The sequence below is a fragment of the Crinia signifera genome, chromosome 8, assembly GCF_055691185.1.
Source record: "Crinia signifera chromosome 8, ASM5569118v1, whole genome shotgun sequence".
NCBI lineage: Eukaryota > Metazoa > Chordata > Amphibia > Anura > Myobatrachidae > Crinia > Crinia signifera.
The window spans coordinates 125433763-125459394 of NC_139224.1; the positions used below are offsets into that span (position 1 = coordinate 125433763).

General features: G+C 45.7%; 1 protein-coding gene across 1 annotated transcript in view; it reads left to right on the top strand.

Moving 5' to 3' along the window:
• Window positions 1-3944: 3944 nt before the first annotated feature.
• Window positions 3945-25632, top strand: part of GTF2B (general transcription factor IIB) — a 28632-nt gene continuing 6944 nt past the window's right edge. The window contains exons 1-2 of the mRNA XM_083157143.1: window positions 3945-4128; window positions 24356-24456. Of these exons, the coding sequence (XP_083013269.1) occupies window positions 4112-4128; window positions 24356-24456 (118 nt within the window). The 5' untranslated portion in view covers window positions 3945-4111. The remainder of the gene's footprint in view (window positions 4129-24355; window positions 24457-25632) is intronic.

A 25632-nucleotide genomic window follows, 5' to 3' on the forward strand; every position in this document is an offset into this window, starting at 1 on the left:
TGATTTTAACATCTAGAAACCATATTCTGATGTTAAAAAAGGGGATTTTTGTAAGAACTTACCGTTCGAACCCCTTTCTCTGAGTCCAGTCCGGTGACACAGCTAACCTTGGGATGTAGAGGGGTCCGCCAGGAGCCAGGCACCTATGCTTCAAAACTTTGGGAGCAGGCTCCTCCCTTCTGCATCCCATCATGCCTCAGTTCGACTTCAAAAGCACACTAGGATACATAACTCAGAACAATGCCTGAACATCTTTTATATATATATATATATGCATATATCTTTCAAGGCAACATAACATTAACCATAAAATGGCAACACATGAACGGTACACTTAACTGAGCGTAAGGGAGGGATCGCTGTGTCACCGGACTGGACTCAGAGAAAGGGGTTCGAACGGTAAGTTCTTACAAAAATCCCCTTTTCTCTTTCGTCCAGTCCGGTGACACAGCTAACCTTGGGACGTTCACGAGCCGGTCCTTTGGGAGGGTACGCTCAGACTAGCAGATCTCATCACTGCCCGTCCGAATGAAGCGTCCTCCGACGCGAACTCATGGAACCTGTAAAATTTGGTAAAGGTATGAACAGAGGACCAGGTGGCAGCCCTACACAACTGCTCCGCTGTAGCCCCATGGCGCACCGCCCAGGAAGAAGCAACCGACCTGGTAGTGTGTGCATTAATACGAGATGGAACAGGTCTACCCGCTTTACAGTAGGCAAAGGCAATGGTAGATCTTAACCAACGTGCAATGGTCTGCTTGGAAGCAGGCCACCCAATTTTATGCACATCATATAGCACCAAGAGCAAGTCTGACTTGCGAAAGTCCTTTACCCTCTCTATGTATATCCGCAAGGCGCGGACAACATCCAACCTTTTCATTCTGTCCCTATTTTTAACCCCTTCTGGGGGAACAAAAACTGGAAGTACAATCTCCTGGTTCAAATGAAAAGACGTCACTACTTTAGGTAGGAATTTAGGAACTGTGCGTAACACAGCCCTGTCATCATGAAATATTAAGAATGGTGATTTACATGATAAAGCACCCAATTCTGACACACGTCTGGCTGATGCAATAGCCAATAAAAAAGTAAGTTTCCATGTCACATACTTCAATTCTGCAGATCTAAGTGGTTCAAAAGGAGGATTCTGTAGCATGGATAGAACCAAGGACAGATCCCAAGGTGCCACTGGCTGCTTATAAGGTGGTTTGAGTCTAGCAACTCCTTGTAAAAACGTCTGAACCTCCGGCAACAAGGCTACCCTTTTTTGAAAAAATATAGATAAGGCCGATAGTTGTACCTTTAACGATTGCAGACTAAGGCCTGAAGAAAAGCCATCCTGCAAGAAATTCAATAGTCTAGACAAACTGAATCTGGAAGTGTGCAGCTTCTGTCTCTCACACCATCTAATGTAGATTTTCCAGACCCTATGGTAGTTAGCCGCAGACACTGGCTTGCGGGCCCTCAACATGGTCTGAATAACCTCATCCGAAAACCCCTTTTTCTTCAGTAAGGCGGTTTCATAAGCCACGCCGTCAAACTTAGACGAGCTGGGTCCTCGTGAAGGAACGGCCCTTGTAACAACAGGTCCTGGCGTAGAGGAAGTTTCCATGACTCCTTGGACAACCTTAGTACATTGGAGTACCAAGACCTCCTGGGCCAGTCTGGAGCAATCAGAATTGCTTGTACCTTTTGGTCCCTTATCTTCCTCAATACCCTCGGTAACATGGGCAAGGGAGGAAAAATGTACACCATCTGGAACTCCCACGGCACTGTCATGGCGTCCACCGCCCATGCAGTCGAATCCCTTACTCGGGAGCAAAACGTCTGAAGCTGACGGTTTGATCTCGTTGCCATAAGGTCTATGTCTGGGAGACCCCAACGACTGACAATCTCTTGAAAGACTTCTCGATGGAGAGACCACTCTCCCTCCTGTAGGGATTCTCTGCTGAGGTAATCCGCCTCCACATTTTTGACTCCCGGTATAAAAATGGCCGATAATGCTGGAACATTGATCTCCGCCCAGCTGAAGATTTTGGATACCTCTGCCATAGCCATCTTGCTGCGAGTCCCGCCTTGATGGTTCAAATAGGCCACCGTCGTGGCATTGTCCGACTGAACTTTCAGTGGAGACCCTCTGAGATACGTCTCCGCCTGTAGTAAGGCATTCAGTACTGCCCTCAGTTCTAGAATGTTTATGGGTAATTTTGTCTCCTCTACTGACCAAAGCCCCTGCAGTCTCAGATGAAGGGTCACTGCCCCCCAGCCCTTCAGACTGGCGTCGGTCGTAATGACCAGCCAATCCCAAGACCTGAGAGACTTTCCCATTTGTAAATTCTCCACATCTGTCCACCACAAGAGAGACCTCCTGGACTCCGTGGACAGGTAAAGAATCTCCAATTTCATCCTTTTGGCATCTCCTGACCAACAAGCCAGGATGTTCCATTGAAAAATTCTGGAGTGGAACCTGGCATACTGCAAGGTTTCGAAGGTCGCCACCATCTTTCCTAGTAGTCTGACTCCCTGCCACACTGATGGTGCCGGGGCTTGTAGAATTTCCAAGACCATCAGTCGAATTTCCATCGCTTTGGATTCTGGGAGAAACACCCTGTGAAGATGTGTGTCTATGATCACCCCCAAAAATTTCAGAGTCTGCGTTGGTGTCAAGTGGGACTTGGGTAAATTTAAAATCCAACCCTGATCTCTTAAAAACTGTGTCGCTCTCTCCAGGTGGATCATCAACTTCTCTGCCGATTCCGCTTTGAAAAGCAAATCGTCCAGGTAAGGGATAACAGTTATCCCCCCCAACCTGAGAACTGCCGCCATAATGGACATCACTTTGGTGAATACTCTCGGAGCTGTGGCTAGTCCAAAGGGAAGTGCCTGGAATTGCCAATGCTTCTCTCCTATTGCAAATCTTAGCAAGGACTGGAATTCCCTGTGAATGGGAACATGGAGATAGGCATCTTGAATGTCTACTGATGCTAAAAACTCCCCTGGTTCTATACTCAGCAGCACTGACCGTAGAGATTCCATGCGAAAGTGATCCACCCAGAGATGAGCATTCAAAGATTTTAAGTTTAGAATGGGTCTGAAAGACCCGTCTGGCTTGGGAACCAAAAAGAGTATTGAGTAAAACCCTTTTCTTCTCTCCCCTAGGGGCACTGGAATGACCACCCCCTTCTCCTCTAGAGATATGGCTGCTGCCAAAAGAGAAGCTCTGAGGGAGGCTGTTTTTGGTAAGGGCGTTGGAAGGAACCTGCGAGGGGGCGGTCCCCTTAGCTTTATCTGATATCCTTCTGAAACAATTGAAAGCACCCACGGATCCTCCGTGGCTACCCTCCAACTGTCCTGAAATTGCAGGAGTCGACCCCCTACCCTGATTCCAGAACAGGGAGTCGCCGCCCCGTCATGCCGAGGGTTTGTCCTCCCCCTTGGCAATGTGCTTCTTATTAAAGGCGCCAAACCTAAAAAACCAAAGAATAAAAGTGTGGCTGCGCGCAGCCACTCAGCATTGCACCCACTCCTGTGGGCACCTAAACGAAACTGAGGCATGATGGGATGCAGAAGGGAGGAGCCTGCTCCCAAAGTTTTGAAGCATAGGTGCCTGGCTCCTGGCGGACCCCTCTACATCCCAAGGTTAGCTGTGTCACCGGACTGGACGAAAGAGAAATGTTATTATAGAAGATTAGGGGGTTACAGCTAGGTTCCTGTGCAGCTGTAACCCCCTAATCGTCCTATGCGCTCTCACAGTTCTTGCAAGTGCAAGTTCAACTGCCCTCCTAACTTGTCTTATTATAACTCTAGTCTGTAGTGACTGTTTCCGGTTTATTATCGGGAATCAACTAGGCAGACAGACCAGACCAGGTGCTACTACGCTCGAAAAGCGAAACCTCGGGCGCTCGCGGTGATGTCACCACAACGCTCAACGTCGCAGCGACTCGACAGTGCCGAGTGGCGCTATGTGCGCATGTGCTGTTGACAACAATGAGCTGACTTTTGGAGGAGGCCGCGTTCCCTGCACCACGTGACCGTATTCTATATAAGGGGAAGCGCGGTGCTTGCTGGTTCGTAGACTCACGGGTACCACAGGTTTACGGACGCCTTAATAATGGCGTCGACGAGTCGGTGAGTGACCCGTCGCTTTGTATTGTTGCCGGGCTCGGCTGTATCTCTCTGTGTACACCGCCGGGGTTCGTGTGTAGGCACCGGGCAGCTACCGAATCTCGCCGCAGTATGGTGGCTGAGCACGGTACCCGCTTCCCCTAGCTCCCGGACGCTCCGTCTTTGTGTCCCTGTGACTGCAGGTGGCATGGGCTCCTACCCCAGCCGCAGCGTTACCCGGGGCATTACCCCCCGGTTACATACAGGGCATTTGCCTGTGCCAGCCTTGCTGCTGGTCAGTTATACGCCGGGCATGCTTGGATTAGTGGTTACACAGAAAGCTGCCTGCTGCATACGTTTTGTTGGTAGTTAAACTGTTGACATATGGTGTTGATTACATAATGTTCATATGTACTTCATGTCGACTGAGTAAAGTCTTAATTTTCACTGTCAACATCACATTATTTAACATTCTGGTGTCAGCATTATGAGTGTCGACATGGTGACTGTCGACATGGTGAGTGCGAACACTGCCGCCTGGTAATGGAGGCAGAGTGTAGTTGTAGTCCCCAGCTGCTGGAGCGTTGTACGAGCACACTTTGCTGGGAACTTGTTTAGTTTCACGGCAGCAGCGTCTTAGTCGCAGCAGCGTCTGTGTCCCCTTGCGGAGCTCGCTTCGCTCGCCAACAGTACGGGCTCGGTGGCTCGCTACGCTCGCCATGCTATCTAGAATCAACTCCATGCCAACGTGGATAGTGGGGGTATGAACTATTCACATTGACATGGACTTTATTTTAGAAAGTTTGCCGCGCGCCGAACCCGGAAGTAGCTGGCGGACATGCTACCCCCGTAAAACTAAACAAGAACCCTTTGCTGTATGGTATACTGACTTCAGCCAATTAGTACTTATTATTATTTATTACCAGTTTTTTATATAGCGCACACATATTCCGCAGCGCTGTACAGATTGAAACCTAATAAATATTCTCCATCCTATAAATCGGACTTTGTGTAATGAATTTAATGTATATCTGAGCGGCCAGTGACTGCTGTGGCTTGTGTTCTGTACCATGGCAGAACTTGATTTTTATTTTCTCTGAAATGTTCTAAGTTTCACATTTGTTTTTGTGTTCCAATATTGCATTTGTTGTGCAATGCTCTCTATGAACAACATACATATTCTTACACTTATGCTGAGGTGCCAACACACATAATCAGACTGTCAAATTGTGAATTTAAGGAGCAGTTCAATTGTTGCTGGGATCAGGAGCCATGGAGCCCCCATTTCGTAGTGTCCGGAGGTGACGAGTGAAATGTGTGCAAGGTCTGGCTTAACAACACTTTAACAGAGTTAATTCATTATTTCAGCTTGTGCATCTAAACCTGGTTATTTTGGATGATCAAGCATGATGAGTAATGGGTAGTCAGGACAATTAAATTGCTCATTCCTGCGCTTATTTTGAAGTAGGGATAAAGGGGCACATGTATTAAGCCTGGAGAAGAGATAAAGTGGAGATAACATGGAAGGGATAACGCACCAGCCAATCAGCTGTGTTTAAAATATGACAGTTGGGATCTGATTGGCTGGTGCGTTATCTCCTTCCACCTAATCTCCAGTTTTTCTCTTCACCAGGCTTAATACATCTGCCCCAAAGAATCTACACATCCCAGCATGCCCTGCTATAGTTTTGATTTGCCCATGCTAAAACTTGCAGGGCATGCTAGGTGATGTAGTTCAACAGCTAGAGGGCCAAAGGTTCCCCATTCCTACATGTAGACACTCAATCCATGTATCCATGATGTTGGTATAGTTTAGACTCCATAGTTCATAACTAGGTTTTGTACAAGCTTGGTAGTAATTGAGGGCAGGATTGTGATTCCCCTGTCTAGTTGAGTTTTTTTAAAGGGGTCCTTTTATTTGGGCACAATAAGTGTGGTTATATGCTGCATTTAATGTAGCACTGTACTTGTGGAATTTTTTTTGCTGCCCCTTGCGTAAAAAAACATGAGTTTGGGGAAAGGTGTGGGTGACTTCAGCTGCCGTTTCCAACATGATGGCTCCCTCCTAAATTAATTGACCCATAAAATTTAAAGTGGTAGGTTTGGACAGGCCAGTTCAGTGTAGAAACGGTGGTAATGATTATAAGCGGTCATGATAAAACTCCCATCACCGCACTGAACTATAAAGGGATAATGGATAGTTGCATAGTGTACTTTTGCATAATAAACCTACATGCAACATTAAACTAGTGTGCCAGCTTATAGTGCGTGCCATGTCAGAGTGCCCCCACACAGAGGTTCTACTCCTATTTCCTGGATTCCTTTCTAGGGACTTTATTCTGTTTGTATTCTAAAATCCAGGAGAGCCCTACCAACGCTTACATTATCTTTGACATCCTCGTAAAATTAATTATAAGCATATTGTTGGTTATTTATTGTCTTATATATGTCTTGTGTGTATATGCTCCCAGCCCCTCCAATCAGCAACAACATGCCGGTCTCAGTTTGATGACGCCGAATCACGGCGTGTCTGTTACATAAGGGTGATTACCCTAAGGCTGAAAACCCGTCATGTCGGGTGGAGATAGCTGCGGTGCGTTGCAGGTGGTGAGTCCAGCTGCCCATTTTAATCTTAATTACAGGGGGCGGGAATCAGGGGGAGGGAACTGTTGTTTTAAAAGTGTGTTTGTTCATTTGCCAATTGTATGTCCTTGAGAACGGGGAAACCCGAAACGCCGTAGGTTTAAATAAAGGCTTTTTAATCTTGAAACAAGTCTGGAGAGTGCCGCCGTTTCAGTCTACCTGTCTACCTGTCTACACTGGTGCTGTGCACTATTGGAAGGCTACCCCAGCAATTATTTGGATGTTCGAAGCGGAGTGCCGGGCCCACCCCTGCTAATATATATATATATATATATATATATATATATATATATATATATATATATATATATATATATATATATATATATATATATATATATATATATATATATATATATATATATATATATTGTATTCTATGGTGAGATTGTTTTTGGTTAGTGTTTAGCTAGTCCTGTCACTAACTGCTTTAGAGATACAGTATCTATGTAGGACACTGTATACATGGAATATTGCAAATATATGTCAATATTCCAATTTAAAGAAAGGAATTTAATCACAAAACATTAAAGGGCTGATTACATTAGAACGATATATCTGATGCTGAAATTGGATGCAATTTCTTTTGAACTCCCCCTGGACCTTCCCGGGAGTGATTGCATTCAATTTGGTACTTTGGTGTCATTTTGTGCATGCAATTTGGTCCAATAAATTGTATGAGATTTATCTGGCCAAATTGCATGTGTACTATACTTTCCGCAATATATTAAATGCGCCAAAAGCACTCCATTTTCCATCCGATTCCGACAAATCACAGGTGCGGTCCAACCAACCTAGAGGCTCCCATCCGAAACTCATGGGACCTCGGATCGGATGGAAAACACAAACTACGTGGCACTTTTCAGACAATATATCGGCCGAAACATCGAAATTTGCCAAAATCAGGCCAAATCGTTCTAATGTAAGGGGGCCTTAGGATTTACACATTATCAGTTCAATAACTGCATACTTTTTTTTTTAATGTTGCTTAGACAGTCTTTCTCTATCACTGACTGTTAAATTATAGTAATTGTGTTGGGTGTGTTTTACCAAGCTTGTGGGAAACCTAGAATTTAGGAGTCAGCAGGAACTTTTAGAGGGCCAGGGAACATGTGATTTCATAGACACTAATAGAAACAACTCACAAAAGTTAAGCATAAGCAGTAACTTTTTATTTTCGGTCTTTTGATTATCTAGCTGCTGTGACTTGACCTTAGTGACTGTCCAAGTATGCTAGCCATACATGTCTATAATAGACAGGATATGATTGCCTACAAAGGCACACATAAAATCATTTACATGTCTTAGGGGGACACTGCAGCTACTGAATGTCTTGTATGGTGGATCTTTCTTGAGGCTATGTAATGGGCTGATTGCTAATCATATGACTTGTATGATTAGTGGCGTTCACACCAACATGTGAGTAACACATTTCTGCACTTCCTATAAATACATTTTTATGAAGGACTTACAGTGGCTTACATTTGACACTGAGATGCTAGATTTTTAGTGCCATGTCAGAGGTGTACAGAAGCCTTTCTTTAAGGCCCATACACACTGGGCGACTATGAGCTGAAAGCAGCTCAGTTTACTAATTTCGGCTGCTTTCAGCTGGAAAGTCAACCAGTATGTACAGGTCCTGTTATGGAAAGCCTCCACCCTGAGGAAAATTGCTTAGACGGGTGAAAATCACTGAGTGCGCACAGGGCGTTTTTTTTTACCCCTGCGATTTTCCCTGTCATCGGTCACCATACACGCTGTGCAAAATTCCCCCCCCCCATTTTTGTTATCCTTCTATTGAAATTCTTTCTAAGGTCATGTTGTGCGAATACTTTTTGAAAGTGTCTAGTATATAGTATTTGCCATCCATATCGATGTACCTGCCTCCATGACACAGTGCTGTGAATAGCGCCTGGAGGGGATCTCCTAGTGCTATTCTAATCGATGTGCTGCTAAATCAGACTAGTGGAATTCTATTCACATCCCTGGGGTGTGAGCAGACATCTGAAAAACTAGGTTGCTGTTTTTGCCCTAGAAAATGTCATCGGGGGCACTTAAGTTTGAAATTCCTGGTTCTTGTAACTAAACACCCACGAGTACTGACATTCTCCAACATAGCAGCACGTTGTTTTAAATGACCTCTTGAGCTCACGCCCGACGCTATTCACAGCCCTGTAATCCCCTGCATCCCTCTACTTTCTCCCTTTGGTCAAAAAAGAGCCGGTTAAAAAAGAGCCGCCCAAAGAAGAGCCGGTCCCAAAAAAAAAAAAAAAAAACGGCTCAAAGTAAAAAAAAAATAAAAAATAAATAAAATAAGAGCCGGTCAATAAAAAAAAAAAAAAAAAAGAGCTGGTCAAAAAAGAGCTGGTCAGCAATGGCGTCGTTTGGTTGTCTCTAAGGCTTAGCTGCAATTAAAGAGCTGGAATCCTGTGATTCAGCTGCTCAGTCACTTCAAATGTAATTGTTATAGTAATCAAGCCTACATTGATAACAGGGTTCCCCTATTGATGCCAAACTGAAAAGTAGGAGATTGGCAAATGTGTCACCGCGTGTCTCAGGTGAACCATGTGGAAACTGTCAAGTGATGATAGAATCTTGAATAACGTTTAATGTCCCACACAAACCTGTACCTTGTGAAAAAAGCATCAAATATGAGTGGAAATTCACTCATGAGTGGTTGAAAAGAGGAAGATCTGGATCTCTTGTCACTTTAGTCAATGAGGTGTGAGGTTAAAGTGATGAGAATGGATCATGCCCAATCTGGAAAAAAAGGATCTGCAAATAAAGTGATCCTTTTATCTAGATCGGTTTGTCCTCTGCTAGCTATAATACGTATGGCACAGGTGTGATATGCCAATGTGTTTTGAGACTACCAGGTCTTTTCCAAGGCAAGTTGTTGGCTGGGAATGTGCTGCACATTGATGTCACCACACAATGCACTTCATCCAATCAGTGATTGAGAGCAACTTTAACATAGTATTCCAGCTATTTATTCTGCAGCCTTTAAATCTCCCATTGACCATAGTATTAATCAGGGCTGTGGAGTCGGAGTCGGAGCAAATTTCGAGTACCTGGAGTCTGAGTCGGCAAACAATGCACCGACTCCAACTCCGAAAATTATAATTAATGACTTCTCTACTGTAAGAAAAAAGACCAATGCATGCAGTGCCTCACGTAACCGAAAAACAAACATGTTAAGTGACCATGAAAAAGCATGCTTTTCATGTGCTTCACTATATGGCACGCAACGCACAATTCGGAGCACCAATACTTATAAATGTATTCGGTACTTGTGTATTTTAGCGGCGCCCCCGATGTTGGTCGCGCAATGTTTTAATCGCATTCCATGTACCAGATGGCATGCGATGCGACGCGATTTTGGCCCCCTATACGATTAAAAATTGTATAAGCACCCTAAAGGGTGCTTTTAAGCACCCAAATGGGTGCTTACGATGTTAAATGCAGCCCCACGCCAACCCCCCACTACAAACGTGAACCCGAAGTGTGGCGAGCGCAGCGAGCCCGCGAGGGACGGCGGTACGCGTCCTACGACCTTTTCATACCCCCACTATCCACGTCTGCATGGATTTGAGAAAAGAAAGTGTGGAGAGCGCAGCGAGCCACCGAGCCCGAAGCGTGGCGAGCGCACGCGTATACCTTGACAGGTATCCGCGTCCCCTCGCGGGCTTCACAGGTATCTGCGTCCCCTCGCGGGGCTCGCTGCGCTCGCCACACTTTCTATTCTCAACTCCACGCCGACGTGGATAGTGGGGGTATGAAAAGGTTGTAGGACGCGTACCGCTGCGCTCTCCGCGCTTCGGGTTCACGTTTATAGTGTGGGGGGGTGGCGTGGGGGTGCATTTAACATTTTAAGCACCCATTAGGGTGCTTATACAATGTTTAATCGCATCGCATTGTATACCATATACAATGTCATACAATTTTAAAATTGTATGACTTTGTACAACATCGCGCGATATCGCATCGCATACCATTGCATGCCTCTTGGTATGCGATGGGTGCCGCTAAAATACACAAGTACCATGTAGTTTACAACTTATTTCAAACGTTCAATAAGGTTTTCAATACCTTAAAAAATTCATTCAACCAAGCTCTCCCACCATACGCACAACATCTTTTTACGCGGATGAAGATCTTGTTTCATGCACGGGGTCGTTTGTTTACCTTGGCTAAGCCATTCCTTACGCTGGTTCATATTGATGTACAGGCACCATTTTTCGTCGCCAGTAACGATTCGGTAAAGAAATCGTTCCTTGTGTCCGTGAATTGAACGGTGATGAGCAAGCAAACCAGCGGACAAACATTATTTGTCCTTTGCTTAAACTGTTCAATACAGTAGACTGTTGGCTTCCCAGCCTCTATTTTCTGTAGTAATATGTATGTTGCCTTTTTTTCCTTCAAGGAATGTATCAAATACATTCGCATATTAATACAGAGGAGTCTGAGTCGAGGAGTCGGGGTCAGCCGTATGAGGGGTCGGAGTCGGGCCATTTATCTACCAACTCCACAGCCCTGGTATTAATTCAAACCCGCACTTCTGTGTTTGCCAGCAGGTGGTGTCCTGACCAGGGTCTCCCTTTAGGGGAGGCTCTCTCCATAGTACCACCATAGCATTATATGCCGTGTGTCCAGAAACTGTTTTTTAAATGTTCTTGGCCAATGTTGAATTGTATGTTATCACTACCTGTTTGTTTGTTTGTTTATTGTAGGCTTAGTCTGTCATTAACGTTAAGTTGGCTGATGCTCACCGGGCATTGTTATTTCTCTATGGTACTCTTTTGCCAGTGCTTCTGAAATCCAGTCCTCAGAACACCAGGCCCTCGAGCCGTGGAACAGAAGTAGCTCAGACCCCATCATATTAAGCCCTTTATAAAGCAGCAATCCCACAGAGCCTCAAAACAAGCCCTTAAGGGACTACAGGTCTTGAAACACGTTGACCTCATTTTCGATTCTATTCATTTCCTAGTTACATAGTAGTTAAGGCTGAATAAAGACTTGGGTCCATCAAGTTAAACCTTGGTATTCACCTGGTTTTGAACTGCTTAGGAGCAATTGCAGCCTGTTCTTGGGAATGCTACTAGATCAGTGATAGTGCCATTCCGATGTTCTAATTTCTCTATCATTCTTATGGGATACAGGGAGTCGTTCATAACGATGGGGAAAAGAGCTTATCCGAAGGAGACAGGCACATATAAAAATTTATACAGGGTGTACTGGCTCCTCCCCTCTGCTCCCCTCCCTCTAGCTTCAGTTTGAGAACTGTGCCTCAGGAGAAGCACGCATCAGGAAGAGCTCCAGAGAGTTTTTCTTCTGTTTTATTTTCTTTATTATTTTGGGGCTGCTGTTTGGACTTTACAGCAGTCCTGCGTCGTGGGAGACTAGGGGAAGGGTTCAGCTGCTGGCCACTTCAAGGTACCGAGCTGTCCCTGCCACAGGACCACCGTCCTGAGTGGGTGATGTTACCGCGGGCATTGCGCTGCAGCGCGCACACCCCTGGCACGCCGCACACCCCTAGTCCAGTCTGAAGACGTCTGTGGTGAGTAGTACCCCGGGGTCCCCCGCCGTGGGGTCCCCGGGTTATTGTGCGGCAAAATGGCGGCGGTATGGCGGTGCCCTGCACAGGGACCGCGTAACCCCCTGCCTACACTGAGACAGGGTACAGTTCCTGTTTTGTCCAGGGCAGTTACCAAAGAGGATTTGGACATTCCCCAATGTCAGTCTCAGTATAAAATGCAGGTAAGCTCCGGCGCCATTACGCTGGGCGGAGCTTACCCAGAGTGAGACCAGCTCTGTGAGGGCGCCAAAACCTGCTTCCTGCTTCTTCCCTGGCTGCTGGAAACGCCATTATACTGCTCCAGACACTCCTCAGCGGTGTGGATCAGAGGGAATCTGCTTGCAGAGACAGCTTCAGGTTTTCAGCGCTTGTGTACTTGTGCACTTGCCTGCTTACACTGTAAAGTACTGTTATTGATACTGTACTGTATTACCAGCTCTTCTAATCGGAGAGCTAAGGTTATCAGGTGTATTGGTCTCCTCCATTATCCTCTGTACACCACCCCACTGGCTTGTTAAGCTGTACAGATCAGATAAGGCTACACATAGTATTTATCTGGTTAATTTCACACTGCATATCCACTGTGTGTGCGCGCTGTGTGAGGGGAGACTGTTTGTTTGTCACAATGGTGAGGAAACTTACATGTATGGTGTGCAGTGATAAGTTTGTGCCAGCATCTTCATCACAGGTTACTTGTGAGTCATGCATGTCCCCTCAAAGTACTGGGGTCCCCCCACAACTAACTGGGCAGCAAAGTAGCACACAGGACAGCTCACAGGAGCCAGCCTGGGCTACAGGTATAAAAACCATGCTTGAGACTGTAACTACACAGTTAACTGCTACTGCAGCACAGACCCAGAGAGTACAAAGGGAGCTGGCTGTCCTCACTGCCAGAGTGGATGTAATTACTCCCACCCCTGGGGATACTCGTAAGAGAAAGACCCCCTCTCAAACCCCTGATTCCGGGGCTGATGATGGGGATGATGGTGATGATATGGATGATGCAGACGCAGGTGATGACGAGCCTGATGCTTCACAGTCACTACTGCGGGGCACAGAGCCATTGATTATGGCAATCAGGGAGGTGTTGGACCTTCCCTTAGCTGAATCCACAGCAGGTGATACCTTCTTTGCTACTCAGAAAAGGCAACAGGTAGTTTTCCCTGAGCAGGCTGACCTGGAAAGTACATTCAAGTCAGCGTGGAATAACCCAGAAATGAGGTTTAAAGTGGCTAAAAAGTTTAAGTCCACGTTTCCCTTCGATCCTGAGGGACGTAAGGTGTGGGAGGAGCCACCAGAGGTTGATGCTTCTGTGTCTCGCTTAGCCAAAAAGATGGTACTCCCAGTACCAGGGTCGTCTTCACTTAAAGACACCACGGACAGAAAGGTTGAAAACACTTTGAAGTCCATTTTACTGCTAGTGGCGCGTGTCAGCGTCCTGTATTAGCTAGTTGCTATATGGCCAAGTCCATATACACGTGGGCCTCCCAGATACAGAAAGGTCTTCTGGGCGACATGACAGTTGCGCAGGTGTCTGAAAAATTACACCATATTCAGGACACTGCTAAAGTTCTGTGTGAAGCGCAGAAGGAGTTAGGTGCCATTAACGGCCGTAACTCAGCCATGGCAGTGTCTGGGCGCAGATCCCTCTGGCTCCGGCAGTGGGCTGCTGACGCTGACTCCAAAAGGAGTGTAGAAAACCTCCCCTTCACAGGTGGCAGGTTATTTGGGAGTGATTTAGACGAATTAATCTCTAAAGCCACGGCGGGAAAGTCCACTTTCCTGCCATCCACTCCACAGGCGCCAAAGCGTCCTTTTCAGGCTCACTCCCAGCAGCAGTCCTTTCGGGCTAGTAAATTCCGCCCTAAAGCAAGAGGTGGTTCAAACGCTGCAAGAGGCTCCCGTGGTAAATTCAGGAAGCCTTCCGCTTCGGCCACCGCAGAGCGGCCATCTGGGGCAGCTGCAGGAAAACCCGCAGCATGACGGTGGGGCTCCACCATTAGCTCCGGCAGAGGTGGGAGCCAGACTGGCGTTCTTCGGCCAGGTTTGGGAAGCCTCGTGCCTCAATTCTTGGGTACAGGCTCTTATTACGCACGGCTACAAGCTGGAGTTTGCAGTTCAGCCACCTCAGAGGTTCTTCAAATCAGGCCTCCCAGCGTCCCCAGTGGACCAAGTGGTGTTGCAGCAAGCAATCCAAAAGCTGGTGCAGGCCAAGGTTATAACCCGGGTCCCTCCCCTAGAGAGGGGGCAGGGTTATTACTCGAACCTATTTGTAGTTCCGAAACCGGACGGGTCAGTGCGCCCAATTCTGAACTTAAAATCCCTGAATCCATTCTTGAAAGTAACCAAATTCAAGATGGAGTCCTTGCGGGCCGTGATAGCGGCACTGGAGGAGGGGGAGTTCTTGGCGTCCCTAGATGTGAAGGACGCCTACCTTCACATCCCAATATGGCCCCCTCATCAGAAATACCTGAGGTTTGCGCTGTTAAACGAGCACTATCAGTTTCGCGCACTGCCATTCGGCTTGTCCTCAGCCCCGCGCATATTCACCAAGGTGATGGCGGAGATGATGGTGGTTTTAAGGAAAAAGGGTATCTGCGTGATACCATACTTGGACGACCTGTTGGTAAAGGCGCGGTCGCCACAGGAACTACAGACAGCTCTACAAGTTACCATACAGACCCTGTCGGGCCATGGTTGGCTCCTGAATCTGGCAAAGTCTTCTCTGATCCCTTCACAGAGACTCCAGTTCCTGGGCATGGTGATGGACACAGCTCTCATGAGAGTGTCCCTGCCACAGGACAAGGTGTTGGACATCCAGCGGCTGGTCACAGACTTGCTAAGGACCCCCCAGGTGACAGTACGCCAGTGTATTGTCCTATGGGGAAAGATGGTCGCCTCTTTCGAGGCTCTCCAATTCGGGAGGTTTCACAGCAGGATTTTCCAGCTCGATCTCCTAGCGAAGTGGTCCGGTTCACACCATCAGATGCACCGGCGCATTGCGTTGTCATCTCGGACCAGACTGTCACTACAGTGGTGGCTCCACACGCCCAACCTGCTGGCAGGGCGTCGGATTGGCATCCAGGATTGGGTCTTAGTCACCACGGATGCAAGCCTCACGGGATGGGGGGCAGTGACCATGGGTCAGTCCTTTCAGGGCAAGTGGACCCTATGGGAAACACGCCTCCATATCAACAGCCTGGAGTTACGTGCTGTGTATTACGCACTTCTGAAGGCGGGCCCTCTCCTCTGCGGTCAGGCGGTCCGTATACAATCAGACAACGCCACCACGGTGGCATTCCTGAACAGACAGGGCGGGACCAAGAGCAGGCCCTGTATGAGGGAAGCATCGAAGATCCTGTCCTGGACAGAGAGTCATTGCCAAGCGCTCTCGGCCATCTTCATACCCGGGGTGGACAACTGGGAAGCAGACTTCCTCAGTCGCCACGAGCTCCACCCCGGGGAATGGAGTCTACACCACCAGGTATTCGATTCTTTGGTGGCTCGGTGGGGGACCCCACTGGTAGACTTGATGGCATCAAGAAACAACTGGAAAGTATCCAGGTACTTCTCGAGGGCAAGAGACCCTCAGGCAGAAGGAGTGGACGCCCTCTCCATACCGTGGACGTTCAACAGCCTGGTCTATGTCTTCCCACCGATTCCCCTAGTGGCTCGGGTGCTAAGGAAGATAAGAAGAGAAGGAACCGAGGTTATTCTGGTGGCCCCAGACTGGCCACGAAGAACGTGGTACCCGGAACTTCTAAGTCTGCAAAGGGACTCGTGGCGCCTACCCCTGCAAAGAGATCTACTCATGCAAGGACCGTGCGTCTTCCAGGCCTTGGAACAGCTGCGTTTGACGGCCTGGAAGTTGAACGGCAGATCCTGACTCAGAAGGGGTTTCACACTTCAGTCATCAGAACTATGACAAGTGCAAGGAAACCGGTAACAGCTGCACATTACCACCATATCTGGAAAAGATATGTGGGTTGGTGCGAACAGGGAAAGTTTTCTCCATCAGAGTTCAGACTTGAAAGATTTCTTAGCTTTCTTCAAGCTGGTCTGGATCTCGGCCTACGCCTAGGCTCTTTGAAGGTGCAGGTATCTGCGTTATCAGTTTTCTTCCAGAGGAAACTGGCTAATATTCCTGAAGTGCAGACATTTCTGCAAGGAGTATTGCATATACAGCCTCCTTTTGTGGCCCCTACTCCACCGTGGGACTTGGATGTTGTGCTGAAGTTCCTTAAATCCTCCTGGTTTGAGCCCTTGGAGGAAATTGACCTGAAATATTTAACCTGGAAGACAGTGGTCTTACTGGCCCTAGCTTCGGCTAGGAGGGTCTCGGAGCTAGGGGCGTTGACTTGCAAGAGTCCTTATTTGATATTCTTTGAGGACAGGGCAGAATTACGTACTAACCCGCGTTTTCTGCCCAAAGTGGTGTCTGCGTTCCATGTGAACCAGCCAATTGTGGTTCCTGCTGGTGGGCCTCATTCTGAGGTGCCGACGTCCTTGGACGTAGTAAGGATTCTCCGTGTCTACATCAGGAGAACAGCAAGGATTCGAAAAACTGATGGACTTTTCGTCCTTTATGATGCCCAAAAGATTGGACGTCCTGCTTCCAAGCAGTCTATTGCACGATGGATATGTGCAACCATTAAACAGGCTTATGCGGTAGCAAAGCTGCCTATGCCTGTTGGGGTGAAAGCTCACTCTACTCGTTCCGTGGGGACATCCTGGGCGGCTGCCCGAGGAGTTTCGGCCTTACAATTGTGTAGAGCAGCCACATGGTCTGGCCAACACACTTTTGTCAAATTTTATAAGTTTGATGCTCTGGCCACTGAGGATACTCAGTTTGGGCAAGCGGTGCTGCGGCAATAGGTTCCGCACAATCCCGCCCGTTCTGATATCTTTGGTATATCCCCATCGTTATGAACGACTCCCTGTATCCCATAAGAATGATAGAGAAAATAGGATTTTAATACCTACCGGTAAATCCTTTTCTCGAAGTTCTTATGGGATACAGGGCACCCGCCTCTGTGCGGAGGTTTGCCTTGCTCACTTTGTGAGATATGGACCAATTCTGGGTCCTTCTGCTACCCTTCTTGTTCCTGGCGGACATAGGGTGTAGGTTACCTAGGTAACTTAATCTTACATAGTGTACCTTAAAGGTCCACGAGTGTACATGGTCACTTAGGTGATTTTTCTATGCATTGTTCCAGTTGGAACACAGTTCAAAATAGTTGTCATGTTGACATGTTCTTAGGCCCTTAGACTTCCCAGGTTATGGGGTTGCTAATGTGGTCTGTTATGTTGAATGTTGGGTGTGCTGGATGAATCTCACCACGGTAAATATACACATATTCCTCTCATATTGTTCTTCTCCTTCGGCACAGTTCACTTAACTGAAGCTAGAGGGAGGGGAGCAGAGGGGAGGAGCCAGTACACCCTGTATAAATTTTTATATGTGCCTGTCTCCTTCGGATAAGCTCTTTTCCCCATCGTTATGAACGACTCCCTGTATCCCATAAGAACTTCGAGAAAAGGATTTACCGGTAGGTATTAAAATCCTATTTTTGTTTGCTTTTGCATACTGCATCTTTTTATTTAACTTATACTTTTTATGCTCGCCATGCCCTTGCTGTGATCTATAGTCAGGACAGAAATAACCCCCTGAATTTTCCTATGTGTTAATATTCCATTTCTTCTGTGCCATATTTGGGTAACCCCTGTGTCTGGGGTGGGCTTGTTATGCCCAGAGAAGTGTTTGATATTCTCCATAACTACCCTAAAATGAGAATAATATGGTGGCTGTATTACCTCTTCTGCCCGGCTTCTGATGCACGTTTGTCAATCCTGCAGTCTTGATTTCCGTTTCCTTTATTTGAAGTGAAACTGGAGGCTGGATACTCTTGTAAAGGGATAAGGGATTTCATAGGTTATTAGGGCGAGTTAAATAGCTATACATTGTTGTATCTGAGAATGTTTAGACTGGCAGGTGTTCTCCGCAAGCTATTGCTTATAATGCAGACGTGACATGCTAGGACACATTACCTGTGTTTACGTCCTGGTAAACCCTCACACCACCTGTCTGGGATGCTCTGAGTTAGTCATGTTATGATTGTATCCGTGTGTCACAGTAGCTGGTTATGAAGAGTTGTTCTAGAAAGGAGTTCTTTGTGTCAAATATATATGTCGCAGAAGCAAATGTACCACCTTTTATGAATACATTTATGTGTGGTTTTAAAACCGTACTGCACTATTGGTCTGTATTTGGAGTTCCTTACAGTGTCACTGTGAAGGATTCCAAGAAATAAGAGATACCTGAGTGCCACCGTTGTGGAAATGACATGCTTATTGAATTGAAGTCACATGTGAGTGTGAATTCTACCTAATAAAGATTCTCTCGAGTACAGACAATATTGCACTATTTTTGGTTCTTTTGAAGTTCTTTCAAGTTAAAAGGAACTAAAGAGAATAGAAGATTCCTGAGAGGAAAGTGTTCTTTAAAAGAATACATTTTGCACACGTTTGAGTGATGCTTTGGGTGGCACTATATTTTAGAACACATTTGTAACTGTTTGTGAATTTATTTTGGTACTTGGTGGAAGTCCCTAGTGTTTCTAAACTTGCTGCACCCTATAGGTGAAGCGCATCGAGTTAGTCATAACTTTCCATTTGATTACTATAACAATTACATTTGAAGTGACTGAGCAGCTGAATCTGCGGTAACTTGCTGGGGTCCCGTAATTATTTTCAATGTCCAATGGGGTCTCAGAGCAAAATAGTTTAAGGACCCCTGGATTAGAGTAATTTGATTATTAGGGTAATTTGATTGTCATTATTGTCCTAAGCAATTTCTGATGCATGGGATTCTACAATGGACTGCTGCAATCAGAAAGTGATCACAATCACCACTTCATGTTGGACAAACTGACAGATAGGGCTTCCCCGGCAGCTCCCCGGGGGAGCTTGATAAGATTGGCACTTGATGTGCCATTTTTTACATGTGATAAATCGTCTCGATTTATCACATGTAAACCCGGGGAGCAGGGGGGGGGGGGGGGCTGCAGAACAGGGCTGCTGGTGGGGGGGCGCTGCTAAGGCAGCGTGCAGGGGGCGCTGCGGGGGACAGTGACAGAGCCGTGCAGGGGGAGGAGGGAGCTGTCAGTGCTGGAAAAAAAAGTAGTGCAGGCGTCGCAGAGCTCAGCCAATCAGCGGCCGCCCGGTCTTTTGAATAGGATTTCTTCCTATTCTCCTGCCGTGCCGACGGTCTCTGCTCTGCGACGCCTGCGGTCCCCGCCTGCACTACCTCCGCCGGGAGCCGTCAATGCGCGGGGGGGCGCTGTATATAAAGATATATCGGATCTGAACATCGTGGGTGCTAAAAAGCCCCCATGATGGCTCAGATTCCGATATATCTTATGTTCTTTAGGTCCGACGCCGTGATCCGATCCGACGCGTGCGGGACCGCGCATCAGATGTCAAACACATGCGATTTTGGGCCGATTTCACCCGATTTATCGGCCCAAAGGGCCGAAATTGGATGAAATCGGCCGAAAATCGCATAGTGTATGGGGGCCTTTAGTTTAATGATCAGGAATAAAACCCCGGTCTAGACTTATCGTGGGTACGATGGCGGCTTGCCGGACATTGTCATTAGTGTTTCTGAGGCATCGGGGCTAATTGGATAACCCCAAAGACCTTCTATATGGAAATCAAACATAAGTCTAAATCAGATTGTTTTTTTATTATCGGTGTTGTTCTCAGGGGTTAACTGACCAGTTCTCGTGTAAATGCTGGAAAGGTTAGAGCCATAACAGGCTTGATGCTTAACGGTCATGCTAAAATATGCCACCGCAGTTCCATAACCATCCACCTCAGTCAGTAATCACTGTGTGCAGCAAAGACATTTGTGTTGTGACGCAGACTTCAGGTATGTATACCTCTTTTGTTGGACTGTCCTCAGTAAGGCAATCTTCTTAAAAATGTGACCTGATAGGTTGGATGACTACATATAATTGTAGTGTAGCTATAATGTTTATAATGCCACTGAAATATGAATCAAACGACTATTTGTAGAGTGTGTAAATGATAGGTTGTCGGTGTGTTTCACACAACCTCTAGTAATAGTCTTCTTGAACTTTGTTCTGTGGGAAAAGGATGAAAAGTGATTCATATTGGAAGATCTTTTTGGAGGGAATTGTCGATAGCTTTTTAAAAAAAAAATACTTTCTATAATGTCTAAAAAGAATCTGTCATTCATGTAAAAGCAATGCGTTTTTATACTGGGATTTCTCATAGCTGGAGATCCCTGTAGAGCTTTTTAGGGAAATCTGCACTATATGTATTTATATTAGTTCACAGCTGATAATACAACTATTCTTTTAGTATGGAGGGTGGTTGTGCTTTTTCTCTTGCACCCAGTGTCCCATCTAAAGTAATGGGGTGATCCATTGTCTTGCTAATCAGGCATGAGTAACTGTTCTCGGATCCTACACCCAAATGCAGCGGGATTACAGATAATTAGATAAACCTATCTAACTATCTGTTGCGCTGCTGAGAATGTGAGAAGCTGGATTGCAAGTGTGCTGCACTATAGATATATTGGATCCAGCAGCACTTGCTGGGATTGCATGCAGTATACTGCGATCCTGCCGCACGGGAAGATGCAGGGGGTTGAAAGTCGCAGTAAGTATTTTATTTTTCAGTTCTAGGACAGGAATTAAAACAAATTATGATCAATGGGGGTTCAATTAATTTTAACCCCATGATCTCCTGGCTATTCAAGTGATGTTTGATTGTGCTCATTATGGTTGGGATAAATCACACTTGGCAGCTAACCCCAAGAAACGAATGACCGCAAACCAGAAAGTGAATTAAGTGCTGAAACGGGTCAACTTTCGCACATTTCAGCTCACCAAGCCCCAGGAGGTGTAAGCTGAAATAATGAAGGTGCTGACAGCAGATCACATGAGAACTGAGCTACAACTGAAGACCTCAATTGGGCCGATCTGCCCCCACCCCCACTATGGCCCTTATTCAGATCTGATTGCAGTACAAATTTGTTCTCAAAATGGACCAAACCATGTGCACTGCAGGTGGGGCCGATGTAACAGTGCAGAGAGAGTGAAATTTGGGTGAAACTGAAATATAAATTATTGTGTAAAAATAATGCAGCCAGTATTTACCCTTCACAGAAACAAAATAACTCACCCAAATATAATTCTCTCTGCACATGTTACATCTTCCCCACCTGCAGTGCACATGGTTTTGACCATTTTGAGAACAAATTTGTAATGCGATCAGATCTGAATAAGGGCCTATATGTATAATATAAAATATACATCACAATATTAGAAAACACTTCTGTCTTGGTAATTTTAGTTCTGCTAAGCAATAACAGACATCCACGCGAGCAAAGCTATGAGTAATAGCTAGTTTCCAATTGGTTTGGTTACACTGATAGCGGAAAGGGTATGCAGACTTCACACCAAATTCATTTGTTTTATGATCAAATCCCCTCAGCTACAAACAACTGAAGCTCCTCCCACATCTTTAGATGGTCTGTCATCAGGGTAGGCATTACAGCAGTTCTGCTACTGTTACATTGCTGCCCTTGCATGAGTCCACCCAGATGCACAAGGTATTTATGCAGAACAGTAGCTTCCACCAATGTGTCCTGAGGGATGGCTGCCCCCGTAAACAGCGCAGTGAATGTATGTTAAGCTCTTGGCACATAATGTCAAGCAATTGTTTAATGTGATCTTTACATAAAGGGCAAGACAGCAGTTACAATTTGAATTCGTTGCACTTGAAAGTGAAATTAATTGTTGACGTTTTCAGCTGCAAGACATTAATTAAAATGTAACCAGAGTTATTTGGTTACCACTGAACATTACCAGTGGCACGGACTAGTTTATCATTTGTTTCACATGGACTAGAATGAGGACAAGTATTTCTGCTTTGTTGCTTGCAGTCTGTAGTGCAAGTAATGCTGGCATGCAGTGCAGAGGTTACATTCGCCTTATAACATTGCTAGAAGACCACTAACACCCTGTACACACTAGACCAGTGGTTCCCAACCCTGGTCCTCCAGTACCCCCAACAGTGCACATTTTCCAGGTCTCCACACAGAATCACAAGTGACATAATTAGCTCCACCCATGAATCTTTAAAATGTGCCTGAAAAATCTGTCCACCTGCTGGGTGACCTGGAAAACATGCACTGTCTAGTTAGTGACCATTAGGTAAGTCCTATTATGCCTTCTGGGAATGTAGCAGTCTGAGAGCCACAAGCAACAATATAGTTACCATCAGCCTGAGTATGGATCCACTCCTCGTGTATGGTAGGTGTCATGGACCAGCAGTGTTTGTCCCAGCTTTTACCAGAGGAAATAGGTTGTGGCTCCTTAGGGTTGTTAAACCACAATGCTGGTGTGCTTGGCAAGAGAAGTCTCATTCAGAGTATCCCAGTGAAGAGGTGATAGGTGGTTCCAACAATGGCAAAAAAGAGGGAGAGGTCTGAGGTCAGTATGCAGATAGATGATGGTTCTCCTTTCTGACACATTGGGCATGCACTACCTTTACAAAAGCTGCGCAGTGTACGATATAAGCAGTGGTAGTTAACTATGCACCGGCGCGAGCGCAATGTTAAAGATATCAAGTGTACACACTAAAGCCCCATACACTCTTTCTGACAAGGGCTGCGGCTGATATAGTAAACCATATTGTGCGTCCACCCAGGCCCACTAAACATGCAGGTTGCTTGGCTATATTGCCAAGTTGACCTAAATGTTCAGCAGATGTCAATTTTCTTTGAGCGTGCTTCGGTAACGATATTGAGTGTCCACGCTAGAAGATATGGTGATTAATATTGCTCAGAAGCCCCTTTCAGAGTAGTATTGTTAACCAGATCGCCTAATGTGTATGGGGCTTAAGCATTTCAATAGACATTTACTAGAAAGTATGTATAACTTTAGGTATACTGTAGTATCTGAGTATAGAGGTGTCTGTACTGTGTGTGTGTGTGTGTGTGTGTGTGTGTGTGTGTTTTTAAAACCATGAATAGTAATGTAATAATGGGCCACACTTTTTTTTTTTACATTTCTACAATGCATTAAGTGTGCCGCCCTATTCACTTGTTTCTGTTTATGGGTGTTCTAACATTTCAGCCCTCTACCCCGAGTGGTGAGCTGAAATGAAATGATTAAGTGCTCAAAATTGCCTTTGTTTAAATGGGGTTATCTGCTTTACACGGCTATACCCGGACACTGAGCATGATAAATAAAAACTATTCTAGATTGTCCTACAATCTACCTTCACTTTAGGTGGGAGATAGAGAGCCATAAACAATTGAATATGCCCATTTAACCCTATGAATGCCAACATGTGTGATGTTCGAAATATCAGCTAAAAATATCACGTCGCCCACATTTATTATATAAATTCAAACAAAAAATGTTGTGTAAAAAAATATATTTATATTTCCTATATAGTGTTCATTCTAGCACCTTCTATCTTTGAAAACCCATACAGTTCCTGTTCCCTGCCTGGGGTGTCGCTGTCTGCTGTGGTGTTTCTAGCACGAGTCTGGTTTGCATATCAATACTGACCACACTGTGCTAGAAACACTACTGCAGACAGCGACACCCCAGGCAGGGAAGAGGAACTGCACGGGTTTTCAAAGATAGCGGGTGCTAGAATGAACAATATTATATAAGGTAAACATTACAGGTCATTATGATGAATAAAAATGTTTGCTTGCTAATTTTCACACCTATTTACAAATTCGCTTGGCACTCAAAGTGTTAATAATTTATAAGCGCTACAACAAGCAATTTTAACGTGTTTAATCTCTGCATTACAATGCTCTAAATCCGATCATAAATGACAATGACAGCAGCTGCCTTAGCCAGAGAATACTGGTGTTTGTAGCGCAGCGATAATACACTATTGTTTTTATATTTGATGTAAATGTATTTGGTAAGTATAGAACTATGCTCATAAGTTTCTGAACAATTTTCCATTTCTTTTTAGTGTGGAACCAAGAGTCACCTGTCCAAACCATCCTGAAGCCATATTGGTAGAAGATTATAGAGCAGGGGACATGATCTGCTCGGAGTGTGGCTTAGTTGTTGGTAAGAACTATACATTTATACATTATATGACCCTTAATGCCTCAGTATCTAAAAGCCTTAACATTTTAAGGTTTATGTAATTGTATATAGAATAAATGGTACTTGTGTACTAGCACGGCGCCCATCGCATCGCAGACCAATAAGGCATGCGATGTTATACAATTTTAAATTGTATACCATCGAATTGTATGGCACTGTATGCCATTCGATTACATATACAATGGTATGCGATTTAAAATTGTATAGGCTCCCTAATGGGGGCTTACAATGTTAAATGCACCCCACGCCACCCCCACTATGAACGTGAACCCGAAGCGTGGCGAGCGCAGCGAGCCCACAAGGGGCGGCGGTACGCAACCTACGACCTTTTCATACCCCTACTATCCACGTCGATGTGGAGTTGAATTTATATAGTTGGCGAGCCACCGCGCCCGAAGCGTGGCGAGCGGACGCGGAATACATGTAAAGTAATATGCGTCCCCTCACGGGGCTCGCCACACTATATAAATTCAACTCCACGCCGATGTAGATAGTGGGGGTATGAAAAGGTCGTAGGACGTGTACCTCCGTCCCACGCGGGCTCGCTGCGCTCGCCACGCTTCGGGTTCACGTTCATAGTGGCAGTGGCGTGGGGGTGCATTTAACATTGTAAGCCCCCAAACATTGTATAGGGGGCTTATACAATTTTAAATCGCATCGGGTGTATGGCATGCAATGTGATTATATGTTGTGCGACCAAATATCGTTGGCGCCGTGCTAGTACACAAGTACCAAATAAATTTTACTTTATAAAATCAAATGACTGTGAAACAGCTAGCTGCTTCCTTGGGAGTGTTGATACTTGGTGGTATTCTTCCTGCAGCCTGAGTTCGGGGTAGCTGTGGCTGCTCGTGCTTTTCCAGCAATGCTAAATGATTGGCAGATTGACCCATTGGCTGACTACATTCCCTTCTCCCATTAGCAGTGATGTTTCTTGCCCTCCTGACAGGGCTGTGAGGTCCTGGATGTGGTGCATGTAATACAATGAAAACAAACCTGTTTACATAGAGAGAATTAGTGTTTTATTATTGTATAAATGTACAGGATTATCCCAAGTGTCCCCATTTTTTTTTTTTTTCAAACTAGATCTGCCTTTTATCTGTGTATTGATATAATACAAAATCTTAATATGCAATC